Genomic DNA, 23,285 nt, shown 5'->3' with positions numbered 1-23,285 from the left:
TTGAGCAATCATTGTTCTGTAAATATGCCTTTACCTGGCTTCTAGGTGCTTGGCTGGAGAATCCTAAATGCCTGTACTGAAGAGACTTTCTCATTCCACTCAAATCGCACTGTGACCTTTTGAACTCTCCCAGCCCCACCTACTCCACATGGACAGTGGACATGGGACGAGCAGAGCTGAGCGATCAGCATCACATGATTGCAATGGAACGAGAAACAATACCTGTAGCTCTAGCTCAAGCTCAAAGCCAGGTAGATTAGAGAAAAGGTATAAATCACTGAATATCGGAGCAACAGAACCACTCACAATGACTGCAAACATCATAGCATAGTAAGCTACTTTTTCTTAAACATGACAGTATATCACTTTCATAAATAGACTTGGAATGCATTTAAAAGTGTTAAAGCTTAAATGTGTTAAAGCTTGCGTAATCTTTGTTATTTGTGAAGGCTTTAAAACAGTAATTAAACATGTTGTTCTGTGAAAGCTGCCTTTATTCTCCCCCTCTCACAGTTTTTTCCCTGCATCTCTCCTGTCACAGGGAATAAAGGCAGACATGCATTCATACTTTCACTATTTGGGTGAAAAGTTCAATGTTGTAAAAGGGATTTCTTCCAATCCCAAGCGAAGCCAATCTCCTCTTTACACTCAGGTGCTTGTCAGCAGATGCAATCTACCAGGAACTGGAGGACAAAGACAAGCCTGGAGGTGTCAAACTAGTGGGGGGCAATGGAGCGTGGTAGTGGTGGTGGTGGTGATAGAGTAGCATGGGCCTGCATTGTCCTAATATTTTATTTCTTACCTGTCTCATATCCTATTATGATCTATATTATGCTCTATTCTACTTGGGTGATGATTTACTTATTAACAATTGCAGCAAAAATGTCCCTCTGAAAGGAAATGGCTGATATACTGAATGGAGGCTTCAGTGCACAGTGTTTCACCGGAAGGCTGTAGAAGCTACTTTTACTGGAAAATATACACCAAAAAAAAACAGGACAACCAGACAGAACATACATAATTGGGTATTAAACAGGTAAATATCAGGAAGATTGAGATTATATGAAGTAAAATGTATGACAATGTGCTGTGTGAGTAATATATATATAATTATTAAATATGTGTGTCTGTACTCGTACTGCAGTTTACTGGTGCATGATATTCCAGCCTTGGCCCCCTCTGTCCTGGTTCTGTACACAGCCTGATAGATTCCTATTACAGCAGCTTGCTGCTTAAATCTGCTCATTTGTCACTGCGGCTAATGCTGTTAGCAATGAAGAGGTTCTTTGTGTTGAACGCAATGCAGACGACTCGCATTCAGATATCATTAGGGGGTAATTGACTGGAGAATGCTGCTTGCAGAGAATTCAGTCCCGTCACCCCCAAACTCTGTTTTGTATTCCTTATTACTCGGAGAGCAGTAATAATGAACACGTTGCTTATTTCATTTTTTTTTTATTTTATTTCTGTGCCCTTGCTTCAAAGCAAACAAAAATTGGTCTTGAATTATATTAAATCCCTCACTCAACCACTGTGTATTTAACATGGAACAGCAGCCGTACAAATGCTGTGAAAGAACCACAATTATGGCAATGCAATTTTGTAGCCAGTGCAACTCTATAATGGTTATATTGTTTAGCGTGCTCTAGTGGGAAAACTGAACAGCATTTAAACTATGCAGGGTTTGCAGCAATATATCAAAGTGATTAAATTGAGGGGAACAAGGGTGCCCTTAAAACAGGGACGCTTTCCTGAGAAGATTAAATCTTCTTTAATAATGTTAAGAGCAAGCATTGAGTAGATGTTTCATTTTGCAAATCTTTTTATTAATACTCTACTGTAATTCAAGGGAATTTATCCAGGTGGCTTTTTTATTTTTTTTTAATATATTATATATATATATATATATATATATATATATATATATATATATATATATATATATATATATATATATATATATAAACTCTGTGTTTCTAAATGGCTGAGTGCAACGATCTGGTCAGGGAAATCGCTACCATTGTGGCTGGTTTCCATGATATACGACAAAACCTGGCTGTTTGTTTGACTGTGCTCTCATTCCTAACCAAAGTCCTTTTTATTTGTAATAAGCCTGCGGTTAAATATATTTATTACCGCCATTTTTAAAACAAAATACAATCCCACAATCCCCCAGTGACCTTTGACATGTCAAGAATTTCCAAGGTTGGCCAGGTTTGTAAAAAGCACCGAAGCGCTCTTGATTGTGGTGGCTAGCCGTGGGCAGCTGAAGCCTGTAGCGCCCGGCAGTGGAAACAAGGTAATATTCTCTAAATAAATGTAAGGGTCATAGTATAGCTGTAATTAACTGGCCAGTCACAATACAGTTCTGTAGTATTATGCAACAGCAACATTACAGTGCTCTCCATTACCATTATACAGTAGTTTTGCTTTCTCTAATGCCAATACCATGCCTCTATAATAGCTTACTAATATACTTTACTCCACGTTGCTATGCTTTTACAATGGGATAACAATTCAGAGAAAATCAGAATCTCTTTAAAGCATAATAACACCCATAAGCTCAGTAAAAGGTATTGCTGCCAACTGTCCACTCAGCACAGCTCTGAAAAGCAGACACCTCTTGATGTTCACGCAGTCAATACTGGCCATTCAGAACAATGCAGTCCCCTGCCCGTCCCTGAGAACTCCTTTGTCTGTCATTACCAAGAGCCACGGCTGACATTGTTCAATACAGAAGCATTTATGACAAGGTCACCTGCTCAGCTTTTTTTCTTTTTTTTTACGAAAAAAAAGGTGAAACATAGAGTCCAAAAGGCAAAATGTTCCTGAATTTTCACAGCCAAGTAAAAGCAGTTATCTGAGAAGTGTGTGTAAATAGGACCTCAGTTCAAAATTGAGAACATTTAAGCCAAGAATTATATTCTTGTGGGGGTATTTATATAAAAGTAAAAAATAAACATGCTGCTCATTTTGTTTGTCTGCAATATTTTGAGATTAAACTTCTACTAATCCCTTATCAAATATGTAAACAGTCACCATCAAACTTAAATCCCTAAATGACTGCTTTAAAGGGGACTCTCCAAGCTCAGGCTTGCTGTGCACATTGTCTTGTGGATCAGGTTCTGTTTAACAGCCTGCAGACAGGCTCTCTATGGCTGTACAGTAAGTGGGAGCTTTTATTGAAGTATCAGAAACAGCACACCTCCCCCTTTCACTGTGCTGTGTGGCTGGAAGGTACAGAGTCCCTAGGCCCAACTGTGACCCCGTACTCACTTGTCTGACTTCCCAGGTACCAGCAGCCGCAGGCGGCACTTGTTAGCGGTCTGGATCTCATCCTCCTTCATGCGGATGAGCCTCTGCAGGGACAGGCTCCAGTCCTGGGAGACTGCAGAGTTCAGGTTCTGGAGACAGAGAGAGACACACACAGAGCCTTTATTTACACTACAATCAGAAAGAGGTTGCTGTACATGCAGACCAACAAGGGAGAGGAAGGCAGACAAAGAGACATGTCACCTAGACTGTCAGACCGTACCTGGAAGGCATGGACTGATAGGCAAAAGCCGACAGAGGCAGACAGACTAACAGAATCTTGGGCAGTAGAGCCCGGTAGGCTGACAGACAGACCGACCGTTCTAGGCTGCATTCTCTTGTAGAATTAGGCATTATCATAAGTCCATGTAACACCTGGCAACATTCAGACAACAACTTCTCTCTTGTAGGGGCTTTTCCAAGCAATTTTCACTTAGCAGCTTTCAATCAGAATTGTTCAGATATTGTACTGTAGCTTGAACAACAAGCTGCTTCAAAACCTCCCAAAGCTTTCACTTGTGTACCACCTGGCTGGCTGAGACACACACACCGACAGTATTGCAGTCTGCTTAGACAGACAGACAGGAAGGAAGGAAGGCAGGCTGCTTACCTGATAGGTTCCCTGCAGCGTGCTGACGAGCTGGGAAATCTGATCCACCACATCAAGGTCATGCTGCATCTCCTGCAGCTCCTGGTAGAGTCTGGGGGGCCCCAGGAACACCTTGCCTGCAAAAGAGACACAGTGTTGGGCATTTGCTTGCTGCGCCCCCTGGTGGTGTTTTATACTGCCTCAGATTGAAAGATACTTCCTCTTTGTAGTCCTGTTTTTATCTTGTAGACTACATCTTGTTAGTAATTGAGGACAGTGGTCATATAGTAGTTGACAGCAAGGGAGATTGTAGTGTGATTTTGATGAAGAAAACATTCTGTGCATGTACTGGCAAGCTTAAACTGAATATTCTGGTACTGCTGTAATGTTAATCTTTTAAAATGTTTGTAACAGGACCAAGGTAATGAAAGCCCAAGCTCCTGAAACAATAAGACATCTTAATTGGCTGATGTAAATTATTTAATAAAAATAAAGAGAAGGTGAATTTAGAGTTTCAGGTGTGAAAGTGAAAGAATAGGAGTATTGATCGTTCTTAGTCTAAGCCTCCTGCATAACAATGACATATCAGTTTTAAAAAAGGACGTCTTATCATCAAGTACCAATGGCATCTATAGCAAACTGCAGAACACGGCTAATTCTAGCGTGAGAAATATGTCATGATCTTGCAGATAAATGGATTATTACAGCTTGAGGATGCTGTTAGGAGGCCCAGAACCAATTTACACTGGCGGATCAATACATGAGAAAGAAGCTTTGAACTGATGGTGCTGTTTGCAGTAGCGAAATACAATGTAAAAAATAAATCAAACCACTTCAAATGAATATACCGCACTGCTCTGAACGGACAGCATATGAAACGCAATATGCTCCATTGATTTAAATAAGTTGTTTTTTGCAGTTTCTCCATGACCTTTTCACCAGCTTACAGGGAAAAATGTAAATCGATAACGGTGTGTGCAATTTGACTTCCATGTGTTTTGAAATGCTATTAAATGAATAGCATTTATTTAGTATATAGTATAATTATTTTACCAATGACACGAGGCAAAGTATGGAAGTCATACATCATAGTCTGTAAGCCTGATAGGGGGCCGATAGTAGGTGCAGTACTCAAATAGGCAAATGATTAAGCATGACCAATGGTATCCATTTACTCACTGGTGAGATATGTATTCTTCATTTTACCCTCCAAAAATGTGTTTCTATAATGGTGGCTGCCAATTTCGATATTCATGTTATTCTGCATGCTAGTGGTGTAAATAGATAGTGTTGTGCTATTCATCTTAGTTATTTCTGTTTCTCTCATAGGTACATCGCTTACCCTTGTGTGCCAATTAAAATAAATCGCATTCAAACCAATTCTAACCAACTACAAAACCTTCGCTACATGCTCTCCCCAATTTACTAGTATAAAACTACCATCTCGTTTTGCATTTGCTAGACCTAAAATAGGCATGTTTAAAAATGCATCTCTGCAATCCCCATTGAAAACAACATTATACAGAGGATAAAGTGCACAGCCCCTAAAAATATCACATTTTTCTACCAGGATTGAGAAGAAAAAAAAAACCACTGGCATTCCCAACAGGCTGCCCTATTCCATCTGTAAATTAGGGCACCCAGACCTTCAGGAGATGAGAAATGAGTCTCTTTAAAATGGAAGCTGTAACTTCTGGTAACCAATTATAGCAAGGAGTCCAGGCTCTGAGTGACAGGGCTGGGGAAAGACAGGGCCTCTGTCTTGCTGCGTCTCTATAAATACATCAGGGCTCTTAATGTCTGTCTGGAAACAAGGAACTTCTCAGCCACTTTCCGTGCAGCACAAAAAGCTATTGGGGAAATGGAGAATCAAATGTCACTGCTTTTATACATCAGATTCAAGCTTGTGATGCTAATCTTAACCGTATTGTTCTCTGTTCTATGGTGCTGTTCAATAACATTACCTATGTAGTGTTGGATGCATAAGCACAAGCGCCCCCTACCTGTGATGCTGTTGACAGAGGGTGTCTTGGCCCTGCAGTGCTGGAACAGTGCCACCTGCAGCTAGGGGGCGCTCCACTCCACAAGCTCATAGGTGAAGCATTGTGCACTAAGCCTATGCAATGCTAATATGCTTCACTGCCTTGAAGAGCAGTTGTTGGTTCAGGTCTTTACTTTTATTCATAATTGGTGCAAATAACTCCAAACTAGACAGTACAGGAAAAGGTCCCTTTTTTATTCAGCGATTGCATACATTGGCAGTTTAGCTCCATCACTGAAATACATCCAGTGATTGGTTGTCTAAGTAATTCTGAACACAGTCAGTAGTCAAATCCAAAATAACAAATCATCTGGTCCACATTCTGAAAATATCCAGTAGTCATGAACAGGTGATTGACAAGTATTGTTAAAATATCAGCAGAAGGAAACTCTAGTTTCTAGCAAACTAGGATCTTCTCCTGTTAGACGTCAACTAATGCACTTCTGAAAGGTGGTCATTATGCTACTCGAGGCTGAAAACCTGCATGCTACTCAAAAAGGGTCTTAAAGATTCTTTACAGACTTCAGAAAAAATCTGCCTTGAGAAGTCATTTGAGAGGCAATGGTGTGCAGGAGCAGTTAGTAAACACCGATCCCAGCAAAAGGACTAGAGAGACTGCAGATGATATCGCAGCATCTCTCTAAGGCTGTCTCAATAAAGAGGTGTTCTGATGATATCGTAGTATCCTTTAAGCTGTCTCAAAGAGGTGTTCTGATGATATTGTAGCATCCCTTTAAGGCTGTCTCAAAGAGGTGTTCTGATGATATCGCAGTATCCTTTTAAGGCTGTCTCAATAAAGAGGTGTTCTGATGATATCGCAGTATCCCTTTAAGGCTGTCTCAATAAAGAGGTGTTCTGATGATATCGCAGTATCCCTTTAAGGCTGTCTCAATAAAGAGGTGTTCTGATGATATCGCAGTATCCCTTTAAGACTGTCTCAATAAAGAGGTGTTCTGATGATATCGCAGTATCCTTTTAAGGCTGTCTCAATAAAGAGGTGTTCTGATGATATCGCAGTATCCCTTTAAGGCTGTCTCAATAAAGAGGTGTTCTGATGATATCGCAGTATCCCTTTAAGACTGTCTCAATAAAGAGGTGTTCTGATGATATCGTAGTATCCCTTTAAGACTGTCTCAATAAAGAGGTGTTCTGATGATATCGTAGTATCCCTTTAAGGCTGTCTCATAAGTGTTCTGATGATATCGCAGTATCCCTTTAAGACTGTCTCAATAAAGAGGTGTTCTGTCTCAGACTGCATGTCTATTTTCATCCCTGACCTGTAGTTGTGAGTGCTGTAATTGAACTGTACTACTGAAATGATTAAGTGTTTGTCATTTTTAAAGTACAATTAAATGTAATTTCCTGTATAAAAGTCGTCCTTATGGTAATCAAGTGACCCTGATCCAATAGGCCCAAGTGTCACAAAACACCTTGTCATTTTTACAATACCTTATTACTTGCTGTAGCGGCCATCTCCAATTATGATTTTAATTTAAAACCAAATAAATTTGCATGAAGCAGCGATAGAAATTTAATATAAAAAAAGAAGTAGTATCTAGGGCTGCCTAAGATGACGTTTCGACGTACAATCAGCTTTGCTGTCCGAGGACAAGAACATCCTGTCTCTGAACAATACGGATTATACACTGTACATTGAGTCTAGATCGTGCAAAAAGATTCACATTAACTATGAATAGTAACATTGTAATTATGTGCAAGTACAAGTAACTACTATGTAAATACACAGTAATGCGTGACACTTAATATAAAGTGTTACCCAAAAATCATCAAAATAAAATCACACAAGAGCACAATTATTGAGAGAAATGTAGATATACATTCAATCCCAGGTAACATGTGCCAATGCGCCTCTTAGGTAGTGGTACAACATCGAGAAAATAACAGCCAACGCATGAAAGTGTTTCTGTGTGTGAACAATTAATGATTTGTTTGCACTCAAATTGAACTGAAACGCTTTTGTGCAGTCTTGCCTCAAAATCAATTGTCTGATATCCACCTGGTTTCTATACAGTCTCCATGGAGACGGCAAACATTATCGCTCCTTACCTGTGATGCTTGTGCCAGAGGGTCTCTTGGCCCCGTGGTGCTGGAACATTGTCTCCTTGTTCTGGACACTGCCCTCCTGCCCCACCTCCACCACCTGCACCTGCACCAAGGGAGCGCTCCACTTCACGGTGTACTTCAGCCCAATGGGAACCAGACTGCTGAGGTCAGGGGGCCCCCTGGTGGTGAGAATAGATATAACAGAGTTGCTATAAAAAGCTTCCTCAATGATAAGCTGTCGCATAAAGACATTGCTTGGTGTCAACAAATGTACTGAAATCATATATGCGGGTATTACAATAACTGGCCTGAAGGATTATCATTTTTGTATTATCAAAGTCTAGTTTTGTAGCGTTAATGTATAAAAATCAGTACGAGACAAATAGGTAATGTGTAAAACAAGGCACTACATTACATATTAAAAGCAGTTAAAAATGTTAACATGCAAGGTCCTTCTAGCTGAAGTGAATCAACATTAGCTACTCTCCCTCAAGTCAGCTACTTACAGTTTAAAAGCCCTTGAAAAACGTGCCTGAACATAAAAAAAGGCCTCCAACATGGTGAAAAATAAACAACAATGGGCATTTCTACCATCTCCAGACACCATGTGATCTTTTTCATGCACACGACCGCCCTGGAATCCTTATCGCCAAATGTGGTTCATTGTATGTATCTTCAACCAACAAAAGGGAGAAAAACACCCCCCAGAATTTGGTCTACTTGAGCCGATATGACAGTTATCTATTAACAGTTACCAAAATTACATTTCTTAAAATTAACAAATAAAATAATAGCAGAGAGTTAGGTTGCTTTTATAATTTTGATTTAAAAATCCTGGAAAAAGAAAGTACCTATTGAAAGAACATGTCAGATATGCATGTTCGATATATAGCAGAGCCTGACAATGATGTGTACAGCCATCTGAAACGTCATGGTATCAGATGGAAAAGAGATCACATTAAAATTAGCAATGCTGTTAAATCATTCTTATTTATCCGTGTAAGATATAAGCAGATTGTCACCTCTCAAGGTCAGAGCGGCCAGTAAGCCCTCTGTTAACCACCCTGACCTCTCACAGAGTAGATACCAGCTCGTATCACACAGAACCCTGGAACATCTAGATTTGACTGGCCCTGTTCAAAGCTATCACAGAACGAAGACTTCAGTAAGAATCACTGACTTGATGTTGATGTTGGCGCAGATGAGGGTGTCGTTGAGGAGAAACACTTTGCGCTCCTTGGACTTGAGAACCTGCCCCCGATCCCCGTACACCACCTCAATGAGAGTCTCACACAGGATGAGCTGGCGCTGGCCTGCGCTGAGCAGCTGAGAGAGAGAAAGCAAGCGAGACACAGCTTTAAGCCTTGCACCAAGGCAGGAACAGCGAGTTCCTTAGCAACGTCCGCTTACTAATAAGAATACGCATGTACATACGCCATTTTCAAAGGGCAGTCCTCCCTGTCAGTCAGTCTGTGCTCTCTGTCTACAGTGGTAGTTAAGTATGCCTTGTCTCGCTGTGGTGCCTCAAGCAAGAGGTCAAGATTTTGAACAAAACCAAGCTGATCGGGAACTAGAATTTGTTCTCTAAAAAAGTATGTATGTAAAATACATCCCTGGCTGTAAATCCTACATTACAGCCATCAGTATGATGAGAAAGATGATGAGCGTGACATATATAGAAACTATATGTACAGAATAGAATAAGGAATGGGTCATTCGGTAGGCACAGGTATTAGTAACATGGTAAAGTATATCAAAATGATTTACTGTACCTGCAAGATACAGTACAAATGTGTGGCGACACCTCCACGTGTAATCTGATGCATCCAATAACGTATGCGAAATAACGTTAATACCAAGTTTCATCACAATTAATGCTACAAGCGGCTTTCCTGATATATGCAAACACTTACAGGTGCATCAACGTCTCCTCTATATCCCCAGCCAAGTCGAGAAAACCAAACTCATTTTAATGGGGATTTGCTCTATATTTAGCAATCTCTCCCTCTATGACTGCTTAAAGGCTTGTTACTAGGAGAAGAGCACCCTCTTCAGGCAGACAGTGATTATGAAAATACTGCAGGGAGCATATTGAATCCAACATCTGTTGACTGCTTCTGATATCTACAGATAACTGACAAACCGACCAGAGATCAAAGCTACTGAATTCGTATGACTTCGTATATATTTTTCCATTGAATGTCATATGAGCCAGTGTGACTCCACACATCTTTTTGATTTAAAGTTTCTACCATCCACCCCGGTGTACAGAGACAACTTTTCACACAACTGGATATGCTTTCTGTTATGGCAACTATTCAATCTATGAAATCTTCAAGCTCATGTAAATTTATGTACTCACACAGACGGCCAGACAGGTTACCTTGTTTAGCGCTCGGTCGCTGACGCTCTTGGCTAGTTGCTGGATCTCTGCGATCTGGTCGGCCACACGTTTCTGCTCATTCAGTTTCTCAGCCAGGGTCTCTAGCTCTGTGAGAGCCAGCTGCAGAGGCAGCCTGTCCTGGTGTCCCTTCGGAGTGTTCTTCAGCATGTCCTGGGCAACACAAACCATGGCGCAGGTTACAAACCAATCCTGGGGGTGGATTCAATCAAAAAAGATATCCAGCCCCCACATTTACAGCAGCATTCAATGAAACTACCAAAAGCCACACACACACTTTCTAAGGGTCAGTACTTAATATCGGGTTGGTCTTGATACCAGATGGCACCAAATTCATTTTCATACTTGACAAGCCAGTCTTTTCCCCCTAAGTGTTTGCAGCCACAGCTGTCTGGGTCACCACTTTAACTTCATTTTCCATTGCTGACATGCTCTGATGACTCACAGCAGCTTAACCAACATGACTGTCCTTGCTGCTGTGGCGGTGAACTCTTTCCAGTGCTGTTGGATCTTTCCCCATTTCTGGTAGACTGCAATTGTGCTGCTCCCACATCTTAATAGTGCAGGAATGACCTTTCATAATGCATGATCAACCTAATGTGCATCTCTAATTCAGGGCCATGACAAATCCAATCTGGTAGACAGGTCCGAGTACAGCAAGGCACCATAGAAGAGAGAAATAATGTTGGTCAGAGTGGTACTGTATTGGTTGATTGAGTGCATATTTGTAGAGATTGATTTGAAAGCAAGGTTGTGATTGATGTTCCGGCTTAGTTAGTCAATTTGCCTCAAATACCCTTCCACGCCCATGAAATACTTTGAAACCCTGTGAGATATTTACTTGGCATGTGATCAGGCTGCCTTCATCAACAATGACTCACGGACGACAGTTGTACAACGCACACAAATCCACAGCTGTACGATCAGCCTATTCCTGCTAGGGCATGTTTTATAGAAGTGGAACAGCTACAAGCTGCATCCCCATCTCAATAGCTGGAATAGCCTACCAGGGGAGCAGCAATCCTACCCAAGCCTCTGGCCGTTTAGAAACTGTGCCTGTGAGACTGACTCTCTCTGAAACTGAGCAAACATTTCTCCCATCTGTGTATTCAAACCCTCTTGGGACACTTACAATGGAAAGCAATGTGCTGCTTAAATAAATTCAAAAATAAAATGCAATGTGTGAAATGAGTTAACATAATGACGCAAGTGCTGCAGGGCTGCGTGTATAGCGATTTGAGCACAAAAGAAAATATATCATAATAACAGTCTATTATATAGAAAAATGTATTGCATATTGGATTACACCCACTCCAGATTCACATGACATAATGGAACATATTATAGATTTTCTCCATTATTAAGAAAGCTACAGGCCCTTCAAGAGGCTGTTTATTACCTATAAAAGTTAGTGACTAAGACGAACAGACCCCACGGTAATTAGATAAAACTCTTTAAATAATATTCTTTCAAAATCAGTTTACAAGGACAGTACTGGTGGGTAGTGACATACATTCACAAGAGCTTTAAATCAATGAATAACAATTGTGAATCAATTAATTACATCATCTATATATAATTTAATACTAAATCGCAACAGAAGTCATTGTTTATCATCGCTCGGATTGAAAATATCATTGCATTTACTGAAACAGTATTTTATCAAGTGTGTACAATTACTTTTTTTTATTAGATGACAAGCAAATGCAATTATGTTAGTTTCTGTTAACCAACTGCCGATTTCAGTAGTGGGCGAGGGTGACCCCTAGTGGCGATGTACTGACCTGCAGCAGGAGGATGAACTGGGGGAATCTCTGGATGGGTTTCACCATCAGGCCATACAGAGTGATCCGGTCTACACTGGCAGCCTGCTTTTTCTGGGGGTCAGGAGAGAAGATGACAGATAAGACACAAACACACACACACACACACACACACAGAGCAGGCTCTTTGGGATCAAAGCATGTCACTAGCTGCCAACACGTCTGTCATTAGGGGAAGCAGCTGGAAAATACTAAGTTGAATTGTTGAGGACAATTCCACAGGACCTAGGAAGTGCAAGACTAGCTGAAAGTCTAGGCTTGCAATCAGAGCTTTCTTTAACCTAATACTGTAGTGTCAGATTTTAAATACAAATACAGGTTTTCTAGAGCATGTGTTTCTTTCAAAACTACACGAGAGGCCTGCTGTACATAGCAAATAGCTAGAACCACTTTGTTTGCATTTCATTTTATAACATTAACCATTCTCTCCCTTCAAAAAATAGGATTTAATTAAAAGACACTGAGGATTTGCACAATAGTCTTATAGTTTGACCAAAGTCAGACACTGTAGTTGAGACACACATAAACATGTTTGTTTATGGGGTAATGCAGATTTTGCATTGACTCCCACATAGTGTCGATTTACAATCCTAAACTCCGAGGAGCATGGATCACCACAATAATGAAAGTTGAGGCTAAACACTCCTGCATTGAACGTTCTTTTAAAGGTATATTTCATTTTTTGAAATACATGTTCAAATGCTAGAGGGATGACCTCCCAATAAGGTATGTTTTGTCAGGTTCTATTACCTTGTGGGGTCGTCTTTGACCCCGTAAGCAAGAACTCACACATCCACACACTTACCTTGAGGAATTCCAGGAAAGCAGGTTTGGAGATGCAAGCCTTTTTAATCAGAGCCATGGCATTAGTGAAGTTATTGACATAATCGCTGTACACATCCAGAACCATGGACTTGGAAAACTGTGGTATAAAACCAACAACCAAATTAACAAATGACAAGCATTTTCAAAAATGTTACAGTCCTCAAAACAAGCAGCTAAGTGGTGTTGAATTTATGGAGAGGGCTTTTGCATGGGGGCTGAGTACCAGCAGCCCAGCCCACTCAATTAAAACAGCTGCATCATTACACATCTGCGGCATTGTGGGAAGAATCATTTCATTGTTTGGTAAAATAATGTCATGATAAAGCGAGGTGCCCTTTTGAAGTCTAAACGCTGCCTTTAAATTAAACCAGATGATTAATTAGATCAGTGATTGATCGGGGTTTTATCAAGAACTGGAGTGGCTCATTAATTCAGTCTTGCAAATCGTTTTTTTTTTTGTTTGTTTTTTTTAAATAAATTGTTTATGGCTTTAAATTTGATGTGCATTGTACTTTCTAATTGCTTTTAAAGAATGATGAAGCAATAACACACACAAGTAGCAGGAAAAAGACTGAGAAAGACTGTCAAAATGTTTGTCATTTACACAGTTGCTTTTAGCATATCTAAAGTGTTCATAAATGATGTATGAAACGTATGGGATACAGCAAAAGTAATGTGGGGCTTTTTTTGTAAACCACAAATTTGCATTAAAGTCAAGGTGAACAGCGACATCTTTAAGGGGGTGGGGATGATTTTAGGCATAACATTATCTCTATAGGTAGCATAATAAAAAAAAAGTCCCTTGCAGCAGTGACACTACAATTGCAATGCTATAGGGACAATGGCAGCACAAGAGCAATTGCAAAAGTATAAACCATTACAGTATTACCACAAATGAAATGCCATATAGATATATGGGTTATAACCCAGCTATATGGATAAAGCAATTCACACAGGTAATCTATTGTAGTACCATACAGTGTACAATACTTGTTCCATTAGCTGCCATACTGTTGCTAATTATACTGGTAAGGTTTCTATCAGGGTAACACACTAGTATTTGTCAGCCAGTTCTACGAGGGATATCCAACTTTGTTACACCCTGAAAGACTCACCGAAGCCACAAAGAGGTCACCTATCATCTCATTGAGGTCCCACTCGGCCACGCGGGACGACAGGGCGATCTGGAACATGGAGTGGCACTGCAGAATCTCACGCAGGCGGAAGAATACCAGCCGGACCTTCTTTGTGCTCAGCATGCGTGGCTCCAACTCCAGCAGTGGCTTCTGGTACTCCTGCACGCAGAGGAGAGAAATCCACAGGTGCTCTTTAGAACAACTCCAGTCAGGGTTCAACCAGCTGAAAACCACTTTACTGCTCAGGCTCTGCTTCTGGGACTTGACATGGTCTGTGATAGGAAGTCTCTGTACATTAGACTACATTTTAAAATTGGTATTCTATTAGGCCAGGGACCTGTGGTACAGTATGCTGGTAGACACAGAGCATAAAGTATAGGGCCTATTTTGAAGTGCAAATGCAATTTCTCTGAATTGGAATGGAATTTATTGTACAATACAAGCAGATAGGAGCTGTTCATATTATCTTGCCAGTTTTCTTCTCAAGGGAGCACAGAATTATCTATTTTTATAGTTCGCCCTTTGCAACTTTATAGGCGTGCTTATCTTTGTGTAGCTGGGCCTTTATTTTTAACGTTAATTGGCCTTTGCAACAGTAGTTTTGTGTTCTATTTGTACAGCGCTGTCTCAACGAGTTTAAAAGTCAAATTATTTGTTTTGTGTTCTACCTTACACCAAGTTCTTTGTGTCTCTCAGCCCCAACACTTGTCGGTCCGTGTATATAACATTTAAAAACTGTTCTGTGCTTGGTTAACGTATTGTGGCCTCACCTGCAGGATTCTCTTGAGCGATTCCAGGTAGTTGCGCTCGCTCAGCACGATGGAGCCCAGGATGTGACGCCTTACAATCTGTGGAGACAAGAGGAAGCGCCAGGATTCAGGCAAGTTTGTGTGGAGTTTAACATGCTAGATAATATCTGATGGGAATTCCAATGTGGCAATACTAAACTAAGCTAAATATGTGTATGAAAATCACAATTAAAAAGCAAATCTCAGGTTTACTTCAACCTGTTTTGTGATGGAAAGAGGGAGGCTGTTCAGTACCGACAGTTAGGACTCTCCAGACAAGCTCAAACATAACGGCAGACAAAAAGAAAAAATATGACTTAATATTGTGGAAAAAGAACCCATAAACTCTGAGAATTATTGCATACCATTCAATACCATAACATAGACAGGGGGAAATACATTTTTTAACAAGCATTAAAATTACATTTAAAGAAAATTACTCTTTCACTGAACAAACAAGGGCCTTCGAGTTGAAATCAAATGTGAAGCACATTTATACTTTATTCATAAAACTGAGTAAATCCACAAGCCACATTTTGAAAACTACGAATGGGATTACCATACAATGTAGTTATTTATAGGTAAATTGCCTGCTGACAGTGTCATGCTTTAGGAAATAACAGCACATGAATGCATTCGGATATCTTGTATGTTCTAGTAAAATACAAAATCACACTCATTTATATGAGAATAGATTATTGCATTAAATACCAGGCCCTAATCAATTTCTAGTCAAATAGAAAAACAAAACACTCTACTGGCCTCTGCTGGTGGTTTAAGGAACATGGTCCTGCTTTAAGGCTTCAGCAGCTCTGTCACAATTGAATTTTCTATCCCCCACCAGGGGGTCTGTTTTCCATGGCTCTCCCCACCTGGGAGCTCTTTGTTTCCCCACGGAACAGTGAAGGGCATACTGACCTGCTGATTGGTCAATCCATCTGGCATGGGGCATAGCTCGGCAGGGGGGTGTTTGGACTCTGAGAGGGCAACATCCAGGTAGCCAGCATCATCCTCCATCTCATCTGCGAGCCAGCACAGCACCGAGAGAAACCAGGACGAGAACCACACAGCTTGAGCAATTCAAATCCTTTTCTGTTCAACTGAAACAAAGCTCGTCCCAATGTAAACCAAATCCAACCACACTCCCTGGTTTACATCTGAACTTCAAGCACTCGGTCACAAGGTAAAAACAGAAGAAACGAAATTCAACAAACAAAATTCAGATTTCACTTTTCCTTTCAGTTAGGCTTGGGTTCTTGTAAACTGAAATGATTTTAAACAGAATACATTTCAGCTATAATAGGAATTGTTCAACTTCTTACATCAATAGTTTGCATCAATTAATGTTTGCTGTAAAGCACTGAAACTAGCTTTAAAATGATACCCTTGTTATTTGTCATCCACCTCATGGAGAAAAATGTCGTTCTTTTTTTACAACATTCTACCACACTGTTTTTTATGTGTGCATATTATACAGCTGCTTTTTTTTTTTTTTTTTTTTTTAACACACACCCAACACCTGCCCTGGAACCCATTTCTCCAACAGGTAGCTTTCTTTATCCACAGATCCTCAGAATTTGGTCCACTTCAAATGAAACCCAGGACTGGGCACAGGACTAGTGAGAGTTTGGGTAGATGTGTGATTAAGGAAGTTTCTCACTTTGTGTGAGAGTGTGTTATACACAATGCAGCTAAAACTAAGAAAATTAAGTGAGGTAAACAAACATTACAGTTGGTGTGTACTAGTGCCACCTTCAGTGTATTACACACACACAAAAAAAAAACAAGAGACTTCCTAGAATGGGCGTGCCCTAAGAGACTAAATATCTTAAAGAAAATCTTCAAAAACGTCCACTCTGCATCTTTGAGAGGTGATGTGATGGAAGTAAAAGGTAATGAAAGGTATATCTTTTGTTTCTAATGCTACACCTTCAGAAATGTAGAGACAAAAAAACAGCACAGGGTTATTTTCTAAATACATACCTTGAATATCCTTCTTCAGCAAGAAGGGGACTTTTTTCATGACAGCAATTTTTGTCTTTTCCAGTCCATCTTTCGTTCCATTTCTGGCGGCTTTCATTAGCTGATGTACCTGTTGGCAACAGAAAAAATATATATTATTTTGACTAATGTGAGATAAGAGTTCAGTGGTAAGAAAAACAGGTCTGCATATCACGGAATAAAAATCAATTCTTTAGATTCTTGACCAGCAATTCCAGGCTTTTTGACAGCTACCAAAACCTGGAATTATGATTGTGGATTACATTTCTAAGCTAATAAGGGAAGGATCTCTATCCTTAATGCAGCAAAGCATCGCAAGGCAGTGTTTCCTCCCCTCCATCATTTACCGCAGTCAGAGGAAACTGTAGCACTTTACTGGCTAACCCAACTCAGACTATGTCGAACGCAAGGGCTTTGCTAGAGAAAATCAATCACGACAGTAAAGTAAATACTGCCCTGCTCAGCCAGAGGACCAGAGCGCTGCAGTAATAAATTAGAAAGGTTTTTAATCTCCCGGTCCAGGGATACCGCTCCTTCAAGATAAAACCTTGTGTGGAAAGTTTCTGTCGATTTCTATTGACGTCTATTTATTTATGTATAGCTTAACCACAGAATTGTTCACTTTACTCCACGATATTACTCTTTGGTGTCTTTTTTTGCAATATTTTCAGTAGTTTAGTCTTTTATTTACTCTACTTCAAAACACCTCAGACCTTGTTGACCGTGTAGTTTGTCTACATTCCCTAAATGTCAGTCTAGCTAGCAGTGGGTGTTTGAAATGCTTCCCTGTTTTTTGCAAGTTCTTATGATTTTTTTTCTGCTGTTTTAGTTCATTTCGTCTTTAAAATCAGGTGAAGCCTATTTATCGTGCCACCATGCATTGATTTACCCCCTGTGCAGCAGGTATTCAGATCCCACTTGACACCACTTAAAGTGAAGTTTCATGTTTCCGGTAGGGTCCTAATACCTGCTGCACAGGCAGTGTGGTGGCAGGTTAAAAGTTCACCAAAGAGATAAAAACATATCCAATAAGAATTAGCGCCTTATTTTCCCATTTGAAAGACATAAACATTATCGCAAACGTGTATTTGATTTTTTTTCCTAGCAATTAACGACCAAAAGAAATAGCAATTGAGTAATGAGAAGAGCATGAGGACTCCAAAAACGCTTGTGTTGTCTAAGAATCGTTTGGTTTAATTCCACCTCCTCCCCCTAATTCCAGGCCAGGCAGCCGGCTGTACCTTCCAGTCATAGCTCGGTTTTATCTGGCTGATGTCGCGGCGCCCCAGCCGCATAGCAAGCAGCTCACGCTTGGTCCGGGCGCACCGTTCCTTCAGGCCCCGCACGTCAGGGGAAAGCTGTGGGCATCGCCACGGTAACCCAATACAGGGAAGCAGAGAGGAGAGAGAGGGAGAGACAGGAGAGAGGAGAGGGGAGAATGAAGGCAAGCAAAGCAGCAATAGACACAGAGTTTGTGAGCATTCCTGCAAAAGAGCAAGGGTATTTTAACCCTGTTGCAAATGAACACTGGTGACAAGGACCCAGTCGGGAAAGTTTATACCTAGACTTGCAGAATGCCTGACCAGTTGGTATCACTAACGCGTGATAGACAATGATCTCCAGACAAATTTCCCCCTGTGAAGGGCCAATCGAATGATCCACCCTGCTAAGATCATTAACTTGCAACTGTAGAATGCATGTCCTGCACTCCAAATGGTTTTTACCACATGAGCCACTGACAAGATATATAACCAAAAACAGCAGAACATTTCATTTTCAATGCTTCAATATTTAGGCTGATATTGTTGCATTGCGGACTACTACTGAATTACAATCATTTTCAAACACTAAACCTGTTTTGCTATGCGTTTTGTAGGGTTACAGAAAACATGACCAACTTCTGGCCTAATCATGTGAATTTTGCATTCTGATACTGTATCTGCTCCCTCTTTATTCTTAAGCTCTCCCTGCTTTGACAGCCCAATTTCAGATCAGCAGAACCATGCAATTACAGTAACAAATATCCTTGATGTCCTGTGACAGAATAAGCAAAGGTAGAGGCTAAGTGATGGAAGATCTACCAGTACCTTGAAATGCGAGAAAAGTCTCAGCAAAGCTCCGAGGTGTTTCTAAAGTCCAGCATTCACCACAGCACAGGGAAGGACAGAGAGACAAAAAAAACTAGCAGAAGCACAGTCGGGAAATCCAGAGAGGAAGAGAAACTAAAAAACACTTTCAGTTTGATGGAACCCCATTCCTTATGTCACTTCCAGGCCAAAGAACAGCCTCCATGAAGCACACTACCCCTGGACCTGAACATCTCCCTGTACCAGCGAACTCACCGTGTAGAACAGGACAACTTTCAGAACAGGTTATTTATTCTTCTGCTAACACCTGCCAATTCCTCTTTCCTAAACCCCACATTCAGCTACAGGAAGAGAAGCGCCACTTTTCCAGCAAAGAACTGGAAGAGTATATTGATGTTGTCATTATCCCCATCTAGATAATTAAACCAGGGATACCTGACCACAAGGACCATTGGAGATCATTATATTATTGTAAATGAAATGGTTCTTCATGCGGAGCATCCCAGGGCACTTTATACAAAAAAAAACCCACAAATATATATATATATATATATATATATATATATATATATATATATATATATATATATATATATATATATATGTGTGTGTTTTAAGAAACAGTTGTGAGTCATGCATCTCCCTAGCTATTGTAATCATTTCATCCTTGCTCTGTGAAGACGACAGTGGACAAAAGTTTGTAGCAATTTATTTAACCTTCATAAGGTAAGCTGGAGTCCATTCGGACCCCATGGTGCTTTAGTATCAGTTACGTGGATCTAGTACAGGTAGCCTGGTTGAATTTCCCAAATTGTTTTAGGTTTGGGGTACGTATGGACCCCAGGCGTAGTGTATCAGCGGGCCCGATCTTCTTGCATGAATATCTCAGGCACCATAATAGCTAGCGTCAAGGCTTGTTTGAAAGTACAGATTTGTAGCTTTCCAATGATGTATCGTATGTCTTGATCAGACGTTCCTAAGTAAAACTACAGCCAACCGAAACTAAGGTTTGAGTCAAGTGACATGAGTCAGCTCCTAAGTTTTGTTTGTTGCCTATTACTCTGTCGCTTCAACAGATAGTGTTCCGGTTTCAACGTCATTTAAAAGCACAAGCTTTGTGCTTTCCATTGATTTCAGGCATGCCCGTATATACTTTCTACCACCCTCTCATTCAGTGCTCCAGTGCTGTGACGTGCAGCAAATCGGTAGCAGCAATATAAAGTGTTCATATACACATTTTCATTCATTCATTTACTCCAGTTAGTTATATGTTGTTTTATTGCTGGGGTCCGATTGGACCCCAGGTTACCAGGAAAGTCAATTTTCCAACGTGTCCTTATGAGGGTTAAAAAGTTAGTTATCTGTTTTTCAATCTAAAATAGATCCAAAGGTATTTTGTGAAATTTTAGCCGTAAAAGAATGTCTTCCTCCCCCGCCGGTACCTTGCTGCGCGTGGGGAGCTTGCTCTCGCTCTCCTCTTCAGACTGCTCATCGTAGCTCTCAAACTCACTGGTGCTCCAGCCATCCTGGGGCCCTGGCTCCTCCTCGCGCTGCACGTCTTCATAGACCAGGTCATCTAGCAGACACAAACCAGACAAGAGCACACAGGTCAGGGCAGCACGCTTCAATAGAGGTCCTGGATTCCATGGTGAGCTGAGCTCCATCAGAGCCTTCAACAGTTGTATGTTACGTTGGGGTTACGCACACAAAGGGCTGAAAGGATGATTGGTAACAATATACAATTTGCTCAAAGATCTCAGCTGTATTAGATATGAGCTTTGAGTCCTGTACTGCAGTATAACTGTTTTGTTGCTAGACCAATGTGTTGTTTTAATGCACAGGTGTATTTACTTTTAGTTGCTAACTGAACGATGGCATTACCTTGTAGCGTTGTCTGTTTTGCCTAGTATTGTAATAGGTGAATGTATTTTTGTAGGCCAGGTTATTTTTACAACAGATCCAATGGATAACTAAAAGTGAGTTTAGTCAGCATTACTAAGACTTGATGTTGACCTCCAAAAAGGTATGGACACAATAGGTATCAGACACAATAGCCATTATGTACTCTTACTAGTTTGTTCACTTTTAAATGACAGATCTGTATACATGTTTGTTCTAATGGGCGTAGTCACAACTTTGAGTGTTTTGTTATATTGAAAGTGATTTGTTTTTAAAACCCATTTTGTTTATGAAACCCTTTTCAGTGGTTTTAGATAGGGTAAAAGACATCTTTATAAACTCTTCAAATATGAGTCCTTAAAAAAACTGCCCTTAAAACAGTCCTTACTGTGAACAGCGGCCAAAATAGTCCACCAAAAAAATAAAAAATACGGACAATACTATGTTAATGATGATTTGACTGGATTCAGAACTGCAGATGGGCTATGGACCAAGAGCCTTGAGGTGTCCCCCAGTGTTAAAACACTTCATTAAAAATCAACATCCAGCAACACATTTCAAGGGTAGCTACTGAATGAAGGAGTCTGCTCTCACCTTCTGTCTTGGGCTGGATATTCTCACATGGAACATCATCATAGATCACTTCAGGGCTCTCTGTCCCAGGATCTATTGCTGGGGTGGAATGGGCTAAAATAAAATAAATTAAATAATTGATTTAGTTTGACAAGATTTATTTATAGAAAATGTATTTGTTCCATAACATGACAGACAATGGTTTCTTGTCTTTATATAAAATGTTTGTCTAATTTTATTCTGAAAAGTTTGACTCTTCCCATATTTTTTCTTTTTTTTTTTTGGTCTGAAGTTGTTAAATGTACACAAAGACATTAGGCAGTTATTTGAGATCGACTTTGTCATATTTCATAGAGCTGACTCAAGGAATCTTGGACAACACTTCGAAGTGTGCGTAATATTTCAGACACTGACACTTATAACCTTTTTCCTGGCACAAACAATTTAAAAAGGACCCTGGTGTTTAGCTTAATATAGGCCATAAAAAGGTAAGCTGGTGGAATCCACCACATACATACGTGTGTGTGTCATTTTATATATAACACATACATATACATACATATATATACACACAAACACATACACATATATATACACACACATACACATATTTTATATATATATATATATATATATATATATATATATATATATATATATATATACACACATACACAATTCTTTGATAAATGTTTGAAATAAATCAACTACACACTTAGAAAGACTTCTAGTCAAAAGAATTGCAATTCCCAATTTTCACATTCCCAATTTTCTTTCAAACCTTTTTGTGATTTTGATTTGAGAAAGAGTACTGGACAATTAGAAAAGGAGTGGTCTACTATAACCACAGTTGGAAACAGGACTCCCGTTGCTTAGTTTGAGCCACACCTGGCTTCACCCACAATACAGTAGCCCTGCAGAATGGGTAATTAATGAAATAAGCCCTGACATGTTCAAAGTGCTACACAATGGGAGTCTTATTTCTGTTCATCTATTGTACTACTTTACAGTACAATTGAATTTGGAATTGGGTTTACCAAAAACTGATATAGCTGAAGCCAACTTTTCACTATCCCTGTGGAAGTCTCACACTTTCAGTGTTTACAAACGGTCTTCTTGTTCAGAGATAGGTAAAAAATACTTCCTTTGCTAATTTGTGACCCAAATCAATCATCTGAACGTCCCAATAACATAGAAATAATAAAACCGCTGTAAGAATTGGGAAAGTAGCAAAAGCAGTAGCAACGCTAGTGAAAGCTTTTGGGGTAGGCTTTGTAAATGGCTACACATTTAGCACACTGGAAACACATCTATGATTCCCATTCACCTATGCTTGCTGAATTAAGCCATTTCACTTACAGCTGGTTAGAGACGGTACATAAAAGATAAAACACTGCTACAGAAAAGTACAAACAGCAGGACATTTGCATTAATCAGTTCAATCACCTTGAACAGTGTGTAGCAAAAGCCTTGGGTTTTATCAACAGCAAGCATGAGGGTACTGGGTATTTAATCAAGTGGCTGTGGAAAAACTTTTAAAACAGTCCTGCCAAGTTAAAACCAGAGCTTGTTTATCTGCACTAGGAATGGCCAGCAGCCCAAATAGCAGGTTAGTCTTGCTATGATAGGAAATAGGAAATGAAGGTTGTTTTGTGTATTCAGGTTGTATGCTATATTTTGCTTTGTTTTAAATGCATATTTGCAGACGCAGTGGGTTCATTTTTATGGTGGACCTCACAGGAATTC

The 23,285-nt window shown here is 40.0% G+C and overlaps 1 protein-coding gene across 6 annotated transcripts in view; it reads right to left on the bottom strand.

Moving 5' to 3' along the window:
* The window catches only part of LOC117425061 (rho guanine nucleotide exchange factor 10-like protein), a 75,939-nt gene that overhangs the window by 31,603 nt on the left and 21,051 nt on the right, over positions 1-23,285 (bottom strand). For 5 of the 6 annotated variants that reach the window (XM_058993308.1, XM_058993307.1, XM_034041718.3 and 2 more), the window contains 14 exons: positions 21,561-21,653; positions 20,510-20,643; positions 18,222-18,338; positions 16,963-17,071; positions 15,898-16,001; positions 14,962-15,039; positions 14,171-14,350; positions 13,036-13,152; positions 12,192-12,284; positions 10,390-10,560; positions 9,187-9,332; positions 8,010-8,185; positions 3,923-4,038; positions 3,277-3,404 (listed from right to left, as the gene is read on the bottom strand). In XM_058993308.1, coding sequence (XP_058849291.1) covers positions 3,277-3,404; positions 3,923-4,038; positions 8,010-8,185; positions 9,187-9,332; positions 10,390-10,560; positions 12,192-12,284; positions 13,036-13,152; positions 14,171-14,350; positions 14,962-15,039; positions 15,898-16,001; positions 16,963-17,071; positions 18,222-18,338; positions 20,510-20,643; positions 21,561-21,653 — 1,762 coding nt within the window. The remainder of the gene's footprint in view (positions 1-3,276; positions 3,405-3,922; positions 4,039-8,009; positions 8,186-9,186; positions 9,333-10,389; positions 10,561-12,191; positions 12,285-13,035; positions 13,153-14,170; positions 14,351-14,961; positions 15,040-15,897; positions 16,002-16,962; positions 17,072-18,221; positions 18,339-20,509; positions 20,644-21,560; positions 21,654-23,285) is intronic. The other variant, XM_058993309.1, reaches the window with a different exon arrangement.

The sequence above is a fragment of the Acipenser ruthenus genome, chromosome 20 (genome assembly GCF_902713425.1).
Source record: "Acipenser ruthenus chromosome 20, fAciRut3.2 maternal haplotype, whole genome shotgun sequence".
Classification (NCBI taxonomy): Eukaryota; Metazoa; Chordata; class Actinopteri; order Acipenseriformes; family Acipenseridae; genus Acipenser; species Acipenser ruthenus.
Note: the sequence above shows the minus strand (reverse complement) of the source record. Positions and strands in the feature narration are given on the sequence as shown.